The sequence below is a fragment of the Xyrauchen texanus genome, chromosome 10, assembly GCF_025860055.1.
Source record: "Xyrauchen texanus isolate HMW12.3.18 chromosome 10, RBS_HiC_50CHRs, whole genome shotgun sequence".
NCBI classification, from domain to species: Eukaryota; Metazoa; Chordata; class Actinopteri; order Cypriniformes; family Catostomidae; genus Xyrauchen; species Xyrauchen texanus.
Window position 1 is genome coordinate 870,382 of NC_068285.1, and position 12,463 is coordinate 882,844.

General features: G+C 40.2%; 1 protein-coding gene across 6 annotated transcripts in view; it reads right to left on the bottom strand.

Moving 5' to 3' along the window:
- The window catches only part of LOC127650631 (NACHT, LRR and PYD domains-containing protein 3-like), a 280,247-nt gene that overhangs the window by 211,145 nt on the left and 56,639 nt on the right, over positions 1 to 12,463 (bottom strand). For 3 of the 6 annotated variants that reach the window (XM_052136189.1, XM_052136185.1, XM_052136188.1), the window contains exons 1-6: positions 10,625 to 10,770; positions 8,906 to 8,986; positions 7,420 to 7,527; positions 5,329 to 5,497; positions 4,918 to 5,122; positions 3,023 to 4,754 (exon numbers count right to left, since the gene is read on the bottom strand). The exons of 1 other annotated variant lie outside the window; for it this stretch is intronic. In XM_052136189.1, the coding sequence (XP_051992149.1) occupies positions 3,023 to 4,754; positions 4,918 to 5,122; positions 5,329 to 5,497; positions 7,420 to 7,527; positions 8,906 to 8,958 (2,267 nt within the window). In that variant the 5' untranslated portion in view covers positions 8,959 to 8,986; positions 10,625 to 10,770. Of the gene's footprint in view, positions 1 to 3,022; positions 4,755 to 4,917; positions 5,123 to 5,328; positions 5,498 to 7,419; positions 7,528 to 8,905; positions 8,987 to 10,624; positions 10,771 to 12,463 lie in introns of those variants that run through there. 2 more of the 6 variants (XM_052136186.1, XM_052136187.1) reach the window with 1 other exon arrangement.

Genomic DNA, 12,463 nt, shown 5'->3' on the forward strand with positions numbered 1-12,463 from the left:
AGTAAATTCTGCCCTACATTCCTTTTCGAGAAAATGCACTGTGACTCTGTCGTACCAACTAGGCGTCTTTTCCAGTGACTTGACCAGTGTCTTCTCAATGGCCAGCAGAGCTAGGCTGCTTAAACGACTTAAACGGCCCATTGTGTTACGGGTGTAGGACTTGAGACGCTTTAAACAGGAGAAGCTCCTTTCTACACCTGCAGATGTAGCTCCAATTGTTGCCACTAATGAGAACAGTTTGTAAAGGTGAGGCATTGCACTGTCCAACTCCATGTCTTTGAGGAACACCAAGTAATCACACAGCTTTCCCCTGTTACCCTGCAAGTCCTGATCTGAATACAGGACTTGAAGTTCAGACTTCAGTCTCCCTGAATCAAAGTGATGGCCATAACTTTTCAGGACACTTTGGAAGGTCTCCTCTGGAAATTCTTGTCTCATGTCATCAAATTTCCCTGGATTGACTAATTCTAAGAAGAGCATACTTTCCAAATTGAAAAACGTTGAGGAATCTGCTCCAAGATTTTATCAAGGATGGCCATGTAGAGATTTCTGTAGTGCTCTTGGGGATCCTGCAATTGGGTCAGACGGCGCTTTCTCATGGGCTCATCTCGTGGGTCTGATGTGAGATCTGCTGTTTTGGCATAAACAGCTTGGAAAGCCCCCTCTGACCTTTTCTCTTTGACAAATGCAAGAAGAGATTCAATTCTTTTCTTGCAGTAAAAAACATCCATCGCCCTCTGCTGGACAACATCAAAGACCACATCAGTCTCAGTGAAGATTTGTTCATATGTGTACAACATGAACACAAACTCAAAATCCTCCAGTTTCCTCAGAAAGACTTTGGCACAATCCAGTGTATCATCATCAATTGTCGTGTCTGCAATGATGTTTTCAAATGTCTGCAGGAGGCCATCATAATTGTTTGCCACAGTGCTCACTATCCGTGATGTGAAATTCCATCGAGTAGGAGCGTTTCTGGGCAACCTTGAACAGCCTGCAGACTCCAGAAAAGACGTCCTCTTTGTGGATTTTGAAAAAAATGTGCCAAACCCAGAGAGTGATGCAAAAAAAAATTCTGCACTCAGGCAAGTATTTAGCCCCCTGTGACAGCACCAGATTCAGTCTGTGTGCATAGCAATGCACAAACATTGCACTTGGGGCTATTGCTTTCACTTTGGCCTGCAGACCATTGAGTGCTGAAGCCATGACAGCAGCCCCATCATAGGTCTGTGACACAAGCTTATCCTTAAAATTGTAGGCCTGCATGTTCTCATTTAAAACATCAAAAACGGACTGAGCATCTCGCCCTCCAGAAACATCAAAAATCCAATAAAGCGCTCCTGAATTTTACCTGCACTATCCACATAGCGTAACAATGACAGAGAGTTGGGCACGGCAGGATATATCAGTTGTTTCATCCACCTGCCATCCAAAAAAGGGAGCATCCTGAATTTCATCTCTGATCTGATCAGAAATGGTGGCTGCAAGAGCAGAGATCAAGTCATTTTGAATAGTATGGGACATACCAGAAAACACAGTTGAGGACTCTAATTGTGTGGACAGTACAGAGTCATATTTAGATAATGTTTCTGTGAACTCCCTGTAATTTCCCTTGTTGGATGATTCACTACTCTCATCATGTCCCCTAAATGACAGCTCCTGTCGGCCAAGCAAGGATGTTACATCAATAAGGCGGTTTAGGAAGGCCCTGTTTTGTTTGACTGTTTCATTATGTTTAGTCACTTGAATGCGAGCACCTTCATTGATTGCATGCTCAACCCTGATCCTGCCCATGCAACTTAATCTTGCACATGCACTCACATGTTCATTGCTCTTTTCATGTCTTTTATATGCCCTGTCAAAGTTAGACAGATCTCCAAACCCCACTTTTGACCAAACAACACATCCGTGAGATGGTTTCATCAAGAGGCATGGCCAGCAGTACATTTTATTTGTCACAGCACTTCCAGTCAGCCAGCTAACTTTGTCATACCGGGAGAGCTGAAAAGACCTGTTATTTTTCCCTATTTTTTGCACTAAATCAATCTTAGGTGTTGATCTGCCCTGCTGTTTAATTCTAATTTTTTCCTCGTAAGGAAGACTTTCAAATGGCTTCGCCAAAATCAGGTCGACAATATTAGCACCGTCTGCCATCGTGCGCAGTTTCACCCGTACGACGCTAGCCTAGCCTACTGTACTGAATGAATGAATGAACGAACGAACGAACGAACGAATGAACGAAGGCTCTAAAACAAAATATATTAAACTTGGTAAAACTGAAACAAGGAATGTGGTGTATAATTGTGTGAAATGTATTATGCAAATTGACTAGCAATTTCGCCAAACAAATATAAAGAAATAGGTTGCAGCAGTTTGTCTTTCGACTACACTTGAGAAATCCACGATGGGACTGAGCTGAAATAGCTTCAGTGACTTCTTATAGTACAGATTCGCTGTCAATCAAAAGGAGATGCAGTCTTTCGACAGATCCTCCAATCATCACGCGGAAGCCCGGAGTCCGGGCCAGCCCACTCCTCATTCACCCCCAGAGATGCTGAGCGTCCGTGGGCGGGACATAATTGCAGCATTTATCCAATGACCGTCTATTTTCGGAGCACTGAAAAAAACTGTTCAGAGCAGCCCCATTGAAGTCAATGGACGCTCGGCTTCAACAGGGAAATGCACTGACGCTACGGGAATGTATGAGAAGTAAATCGAGTCAGCCGACCTGCTATATGTAATGTAGCTGATTCTGAACGAACTCGTCTTCGAGATGAACGTGTTCCAACGCATTTTTAGTCAATAAATTGTTTACACAATAGTACATATTTGACCATTATTTTTTTGACATTATAGGGGAAGCTGAGCTTCTCTTGCAGTCTTAAAGAAATCCCCACTGCATGAAACCAAAAATAACATAAAAATAGTATAAGGGGTTGTTTTTAATCTAACAAAGTACATTAAAATCTTACCTCTGCTATTTAATTTCAATAAAGTGAGTTTAAAACACTAAATTACTCACTCAGCTTTTCTGGATGCTTTGATCACCGGCAGCAGCATCAGTAGACATTCATCTGATGGAGCATATTTCCTCAGATTAAACTGATCCAGCTCCTCTTCTGAGTTCAGCAACACAAACACCAGAGCTGACCACTGAGCAGGAGAGAGACTGACTCCAGAGAGACGATTGATATCTCTTCTGTTCACGTATGTTTGTACTTCCTGCACTAGAGAATGATGATTGAGTTCATTCAGACAGTGGAACAGATTGATGGATTTCTCTGGAGAGGGATTCTCCCTGATCTTCATCTTAATGTACTCAACAATTTCCTGTTTGCTGTCAGAGCTGCTTCCTCTCTGTGTCAGTAGGTTTCGTAAGATTGTCTGATTGGACTTCAGTGAGAGACCCAGAAGGAATCGAAGGAAAAGGTCCAGGTGACCGTTCTCACTCTGTAAGGCCTTGTCCACTTCACTCTTCAGGAAATCACTCATTCTTGACTTGTTTTGCAGAAACTTGAATAAAGCAGCGAGAAACTCCTGAATGCTCAGATGCACAAAGCTGAACACCTTCCCCAGGTGCAGTCCAAACTCCTCTCTGAAGGTTTGGGTACAAACTCCCGAGTACACTGACGCTTCTCTGACATCAATGCCACACTCTCTCAGGTCCTCCTCATAGAAGATCAGGTTCCCTTTTTCCAGCTGTTGAAAAGCCAGTTTTCCCAGTGACAGAATCCTCTTTCTAGCCTGCTGAAGATCCACCTCACATTTCCCATCATACTTCTGGCTCTTCAGTTTGCTCTGAAAGATCAGGAAGTGTGTGAACATTTGAGTGAGAGTCTTGGGGATCTCTGCACTCTCTGCTTCACTCAACAGTCTCTGAAGAACAGTGGCTGAAATCCAACAGAAGACTGGTATGTGACACATGATGTACAGGCTTCTTGATGATTTCATGTGTGTGATGATTCTGTTGGCCAGACGCTCATCTTTTATTCTCTTCCTGAAATACTCGTCCTTCTGAGGGTCATTGAAGCCTCGTACATCTGTGAGCTGGTCAACACACTCAGGAGGAATCTGATTGACTGCTGCTGGTCGAGAGGTGATCCAGAGCAGAGCAGAAGGAAGCAGATTCCCCTTGATGAGGTTGGTCAGCAGCACATCCACTGAGGCCGATTCTGTCACATCCCACAAAATATCATTGTTCTGGAAATCTAGAGGAAGTCGACACTCATCCAGACCATCAAAAATGAAAATGACTTTGTAGTCATCAAGGAATGTTGATCTCAGTTCTTTTGTATCTGTGAAAAACTGATGAAGAAGATCCATCAAACTGATATTTTTGTGCTTCATCAGATTGAGCTCTCTGAAAGGAAGTGGAAATATGAAGTGAACATCCTGATTTGCTTTTCCTTCAGTCCAGTCCACAATGAACTTCTGCACAGAGACAGTTTTCCCAATTCCAGCAACTCCTTTAGTCAGCACAGTTCTGATGGCTTTGTCTTGTCCAGGTAAGGCTTTAAAGATGTCATTGCATTTGATTGGTGTTTCCTGTGTCTCTGCTCTCCTGGATGCTGTCTCAATCTGTCTCACCTCATGTTCATTATTGATCTCTGCACTCCCTCCCTCTGTGATGTACAGCTCTGTGTAGATCTCATTCACAAGTGTTGAGCTGCTTTGATTTGCCATTCCTTCAGTAATTCTCTGGAATTTCTCTTTTAGTTTTGTTTTGAGTTTTTGTTGATGCACAGAAATCAGTTCTGATATAAAGAGGAAAGAAATGGGAATTATAATTGATGTTGATGTTTAATGGTCATTAGACATTAAGTTTATTTTCTTTCACTAATATGGAGTGAATCCAGACACTGTGTGTTTCCTCTGAAGGTGACGTGATGTAATAGTGACGTGAGTGCGAGCTCTTACTGGTTTGAAGTGTGTTAGCGAGGTCTGTCTGCTTCATCTTCTTCAGGACGTGCAGTGTGATCTTCAGAAACCCCTCTCTGACTCTGCTCTGACCTTCATCATCCTCCTCCTCTCTCTCAGAGCATGCTGGGGAATCTGAGATCAGTAGTCTCTTGAAACTCTTCAGCTCTTTCTTCATCAGAGAGATGATTTTGTGCTCAAGTTCCTGAAATCAATGAACATTCAAACAACAAACTTCATTCAGTAACAGAGAGGAACTGAAGGATCAGTGGACAAGAATCACCACTCATTTTATTTGTGCTTTAGTTGTCTTGAATTCATCAGTGAGTGTGTGTGTGTGTGTGTGTGTGTGTGTGTGTGTTATTAAGATGAGGGTGAAGCAAAAAAAAAAACTCTCTCACACACACACACCTCAAAAATGGAGTCCAATGGCACTTTCCCAGCAGTTGACTCTGATTCATCCTGTTTGTTTCTGTATTTGATCAAAGATTCTCCTGAACTGAAGAAAATTGGACGATTCATTGACTGGTCACTCTTCATGGACACACAGCTGGGTTCAGGAGATTCTCCATGAATGACACTAAAACAGCAATTAAACAGAGTTTAGTTCATGTGTTTTTTTAGTAATCTGAAAAACATAACATCAACATAAGTTCTCACATAAACACTCGAGCCGCTGTGAACAAACATCTCTCACAGCACTCATGAATGCACAACAGACGTCAAGATTTACAGTGAAAAATTACACATTTATACTTTTATTTTAAGTTTTAAAGTGAGTCACTCTCCACTGCCATTGTATTAACAAGACCACTCACCATATTCATTAAAACATCTGCTTTTGTGTCTTCTGCATGAGGGTGAGTGAATTATGACACAATTTTCATTTTTAATGAACTGAGAAATCCTGAAGCTGCAGTGAGGACGTGTGTTTTATTTGATCATTCAGAACACAAAACACGACATAACGGGACATTACAAGCAGGGGCGGGATTACGATTTCTGAGGCCCCGAGCAACAGACCAACCCGGGGTCCCATTCTGAAAATAGTTGCTTATATTACGTAAAATTTATTTTTAAATCATAATTTTAAATTCATCCTATAAGCCGTTGTAGCCAACATTCAAAATGTTTAATGAAATAAAAATCTAGTTAATTATAATGAATGATGTTTTCCAGTTGTTGTTGTTTTTTGTGAACAGGGTGTGCAAGAATCTACTTCACCAGTAACATTTTGGAATTGAGTTGGTATTTATTAATATTATAATCCATCAATTAATGTTTCCCATGGACTACACTTCCCATAATTCCCTGCCCTCATCACTGCTAGCTGTCTCCTGTTGTCCTCACCTGTGTTTAATTTGTCATTAGTCCTTTGTGTATTTAAAGCCCTGTTTGTTTGCTCACCGGTTGTCAGTTGTTGAATGTATTCATGTCTTGTTTTAAGCCCTGTTCTTGGTTTTTCTTTACACTCTGAGTTACCGTGTTCATCTTTTGTGTTCATTAAAAGCTGCACTTAGATCCTCATTCTCGTCTGCCTCGTTACATGGTCACTGCGTGACACACTGAAGAAACACAGAGACGCGGTGCAGCAGTCAAGGACGTTCGTCCAGCACGTGTACATTGGAAAACAATGAAACAACAGAGCAGAAGCACACAAAAATACGTTTGGAGTGAACGGCCCCTAACTCATCCGTTCACGTGTATCTGAGCGTGTGAGTGAAAGAAGTTCTGAATATTTTTTCATAAATTACAAACCCAAAGTCCTGCTGACCTGAACCCAGCAGCTTCTAACGTGAACCGCTCTGAGAGCGCTGACAACGGCGTGTTCACGTCTGTACCCAGAACATCATGTCACTTCAAGCGCTTTTTGATGAGCTTTCCTACCGGTGTGGGGGCCCTCTTGACGTCCGGGGCCCCATGCAATTGCAACTGATTACAAGATCATTGGAAGTTTTTAAGGATCTTGTATTTTTTACAGAGACCAGAATTCCTTTAAAAACATAAACAGCCTCTTTATTGTGTCGTATTCAATGTAGTACGAGACAATTTCTTCAGTTTTTAAGTGTCACTGAAATACTGTCAAACAAAAGTGAAAAAGTGTCAACACATATCCCTACAACATATTCTTTATCAGACACAGATTACTGTAGCACAGGTGGAAACATACTGTAACATATAGTCAACATGTCCTTTTTTAGTAACATTGTGATCTCCAGCAGACTGTATGTCCTGTGATAAACCTGAGGAACAATCTCTTGTCATGTCTGATCATCTCTGTCATGTTCACATGATATTACTGTACAGTATAAAGATGAGCTCTTGTGAAGAGATGCCAATGAAACTGTTACAGTAAAGCAATCAGCTGAAGAAGGACTCATTATTTTTATTATAATTGCATATTTCCTTTTTGATTTATATTTTTTACACTGGATTCTTTCTAATCGTCCCTCAGACTGTGGTGTACACGTTCATACTGTCAGTCAACATGAGAGTCCTCACCTCACATCAGCACAAGGGGCTCCTGAACTGAATTTATGTGGAGCATCCATTGACCGGTCACTCTTCATGGACACACAGCTGGATTCAGGAGATTCTCCATGAATGACACTAAAACACAACAGCAATTAAACACTGTTTTAAAAACTACAAACTCTCACAAACACTCTTTTCCTCTCATCAGTTTCTCAGTTTTACTCTTCCCAATATTTCTCTCTTCTTCAAGGGGGTAACATGTTCTTTTCCAGTGTTTTCAGTGTCATGTTGTCATTGAAACAGTCCGAACATGAGACTTCTGAAATACATGCTAACCAGCTGAACATTGCTGATTCTCACACACCTTGTGTGTTTTACGGACATTTCTTTAATGTACAGACTTAATAAACTTATTTGTTCCTTTTTTACCCCTTTATTTCAGTTTAACTCTCTTCAACTCTATTTAGAGGTGACACTTTTGAAGTTTTAAATAAGGGACACTTAATAAGGGGGTGGGGGTTATAATATAATAAACACATATAATAATATGCGTAATTAGTATTCATAAAAATATAATATTGTTTCTTATATGCTAAAATGAGAACTTTCTTGAGCCATGAAAATACATCATTAATATGTTAAAAATATATTTATTTAAATTTTTCAGTTAATTGTCTTTTTGATCTTATTTATGTATATATTTTGGATGGTTTATACTTTATTTTATTTTTTTATTGTTTATACATATTTTTTTTTAATCATTATTATTTATTTTATTTGTTTATTTTTTCCTTCATCTGTACTTGTCTTTATCATTGTATTCGTACATTATTTGGTCTTATTGAACATTTATATAGAAAAAAAAACTTGTGTGGCAAGACATTTTTGGACATTTCAGATGGTCCCTTAACACGGGACAAATCTCATCCTGTATTGATTCAATACCGGATGCATCATTTTATCTTTAAATATGGGACGATCCCTTGTTTTACAGGACAGGTGGCAACCCTAAGTGGTGGTGTGCTAATAAATCCATTCTTCAGTTCAACTCACTTGTGGAAGAGTTTATCTGTCTGTCTAGTGGATGAAGGGCGACTCTTTTACGAGGGCCGAATAACTTTCAGCTACGACTGAAGAGTTTAAAATTTACATGCCAATAAATGCACAGAATTGATGTACACTATACAATGCAATGTGCTGCTTTCTGAAAAACTGTTTTCACAAGAATTAAATAATAAAATTCACATTTACAGGAGAAACATACACACAAATGACCTTTGACCCCAATCCCAAATAATGTACATTTCTCCAGTTCTGTCTGTGACTGAATCAAACCGGTCTCACTGTCATCTGACTGTAGATCTCACTTTACCCTGAAGCTGTTTTCACATGTTTATACTTGAGATAATCCAGTCTGTTCTCATTTCTCCTCAGTGTTTTTATACTGTAGTGTTGTGCAGCATATCAGAAATATCTATCAGTGTATTTTATTAAAGCATTGAAATCCTCTGACCTCTTGACCTTCCCTGTGTCTGTCTGTCCACTGAGATCCTTTGTGGAGTCCATGACATCATCTGAACAGTCCACTGAACACCTGTCAACAAACGGGACATCATCTATATTTGTGACGTGTTTATTTGTTCAATACTGACACATATTTGTTTTTATTTGTCCTCTAGAATATTCCATTAGAAATGAATCAATGAGGTTCAATTGCAGACTGTCAGCTTTTATGACATGTTAAACACCAGCATAAAGAGAAAACATCAGAAGACTCAACAGAAGAAAACAAAGCAACGTTTCAAGTCAATAGAAGAAATAACATTTCAGTGCCAAAGAAACTGAACACATACTGACAATTCAGATAAAAGAGCAAAAGTCTCAGTATCTGTTTGTTCTGCTGTGATTAATACTTAGATATCTGTTAGATGTCTTACTGTAGCTGATAGTTTGAAAGGTTTATTATTGTTGTCTTGTTTTGATTTGTTTTTTTCAAGAGCTAATTAAAGTTAGTTTTGTTTTTGATATTCCAGACACATTCAGTGATAAAAGGCAAAAACTCTTAAACGGCTTAGAAAATATTTTACAAAATAGTTACTCTAAAATATGGAAAGATAATACTCCATCCATCTTCAACCGCTTATCCGAAGTCGAGTCACGGGGGCAGCAGCTCCAGCAGGGGGCCCCAAACTTCCCTATCCCGAGCCACATTAACCAACTCTAACTGGGGGACCCCGAGGCGTTCCCAGGCCAGTGTGGAGATGTAATCTCTCCACCTAATCCTGGGTCTTCCCCGAGGCCTCCTCCCAGCTGGACATGCCTGAAACACCTCCCTAGGGAGGCGCACATGGGGCATCCTTACCAGATGCCCAAACCACCTCAACTGACTCCTTTCGACGCAAAGGAGCAGCGGCTCTACTCCGAGCTCCTCACGGATGACTGAGCTCCTCACCCTATCTCTAAGTATTTCGGCCGCTTTTACTCGCCACCTTGTTCTTTCGGTCATGACCCAGCCTTCATGACCATAGGTGAGGGTAGGAACAAAAACTGACCGGTAGATCGAGAGCTTTGCCTTCCGGCTCAGCTCTCTTTTCGTGACAACGGTGCGATAGAGCGAGTGCAATACCGCCCCCGCTGCCCCGATTCTCCAGCCAACCTCCCGCTCCATTGTCCCCTCACTCGTGAACAAGACCCCGAGGTACTTGAACTCCTTCACTTGGGGCAAAGATAATACTATACTTCAAAGTTGTTTTCATTATTTTCACACGATATTATGAGCATTTACCTGCAAAAGCCATCGCAATGTTATTTACCCCGGGAAGAGGTCCTCCTTTATTTTTTAGTGCAACTTTCGTTTTGCCCCTTGTGGTAACAGCTATGACAACGACGTTGTGTGAAGTACAGTGTTGTGTATGTCACAGGACATATTACATACTTCTTTCTGAAGTTAGCTAGCTTCGGCAAATTAGAAAGTTCCTCTCTGATGATTTTTATCAGCTATAACTACTAATAAATGCCAAAAACTATTATTATCACTCTTGATCAATCGACATTTGCAACTATATAATACAAATCTTAGCTGAAATGAGTAAACCCTAATTTCTTTTCTCAGCTGTAAAATATACGACTGTTCACTCCGCCATCTTGAGACCCTCCCCATCACTGAATGTGTCTGAAACATCAAAAACAAAACTAACTTAACCTCACTGTTTAACAGCAGTTCAGTACTCACCTGTCAAGAACTGTTGATGTTCCTCTTTACTGACTAGAATATCACCAACAAAATACTTCACAATGAATTTATTGATTGTTTCAGACAATTCAGTGGAACAAAAACTGTCGAACTTTTTCTATGTTTCTCTCCTTATGTAATTTCCATCTCTTCCCAGAAAACAGGGGACGTCCCCCGGACATTGCGAACTTCCACTTTGGCCCGTGTACATTCGCTACAAGTCCAGTTTTCGTCCGGGTCAGAGATCGCGACCGTCCCTCAACTGACCTTTCCACAACAACACTTGCAAAATCCCTTCGCCCATGTGTTCCCTTTATCATCAGACCACCTTGCAACTCAGAGAAAGGAAATATTAAACTAAAATATAAAACTAATTTAGGATTTAACCATAAGAAATGTGGATATTACAAAAATATACAAAAATTGTTTATGACAAGGTGACAGATCAAAAATACTGGTGTGAACACCCTTAAAGAACAGGGGCCATATGTATAAACTCTAAGAATGACAGAATTTTACTCATATTTCTAGATTTAAGAATAAGTGTGATTCATAAAGGTTCATATGTGTTAAGACTCTCAGCTCCTTCATTATTTAAGAGAGCTGGAGAGGATCATTTTGGGGGGTTGGCGGGGGGATAATAGCGTTCAAAACAATGTTACTATATACCTTCTACCATCATTTTCACATTTGAATGACCATGGAATACGAAGCAATGTGATAACATGAAATTAAAAATGACATTATATGGTCATTGTTTGGGATTGCTTCAGGCCAGAACAGCTGACATATGCTGCTATTGTCAAGTAACTGATTTTAGACTGATTTCTAATTCAGAATATTATATTCCCATCCAATATTCTGCATGAAACTGTTATTCTTTATTATTATTATTATTATTATTATTTTGAGAAAAATAAAATCAATCACCTTATGCTGCAGCCTGAGCAACAGTTTGTAGATGGGTGTAGAATGTGATCAGTGACGTGCGGTGATGTCTTAAAGAGGCTAGGCACTGAGTTATGAAAGCCAGATTACCTGATTTATTGTTTAAGCTAATAATACGTAATAACAGTGAACGTTACACACAAGCGCAGCATATCAAGAAATGTACAAATCAGGATGTATATCGTGTACTCTCTCTCTCTCTCTCTCTCTCTCTCTCTCTCTCACGCACACACACACACACACACACACACAAGTGCGTAAACAGTGAACATTATGCATTTATCAGATCCTTCAAAACCTCTCGGTTTTCCTTTACCTTTTCATTGTGGTAGGTTATATTCAGCTTCCTTTGCTCATCAAGTGCAAGGTCGATCCGAGATTTTCCAAAGGTTTTCAGTGTAATTTGACACTGGATGTGAGCTGACGACTTTTCATGCTTGGTTAAAGCTGCGGGCAGGTTGTTCAAATCACAATATCCCGCTGAAGTCCAAACAGTCTGACTGGTTGAAAAAAGCAGGCAGGGATAGCAGTACAGCCGCTGATTGTTAGCGCAGCCACATAGCCAATCTTTTCTTACATACCAATCAGTTTGAAATGATCGGATAATTTTGGGCCCTTTTGCTGTACTAGTCCATCTAAGGCTGGCGTAGACCTCCCTCTTGCAATTAACTCCTATTTGGAATTAAAATCGAGCTTGGAAAAATTTCTTAATTCCGTGATTACGGCTGGTGCTGTCATTTTGAATTTTGCGGGGATTAGGCATGTACGCTAGCTGTGGTGTAATGACGTTAGCTACGCAAATGTCCAGGAATATCTCGATTTTAATTGGTCCATGTCTGATACGTAACGGAGATGATTACGGGCATAACATATTTACGTCAAAAGGCACAG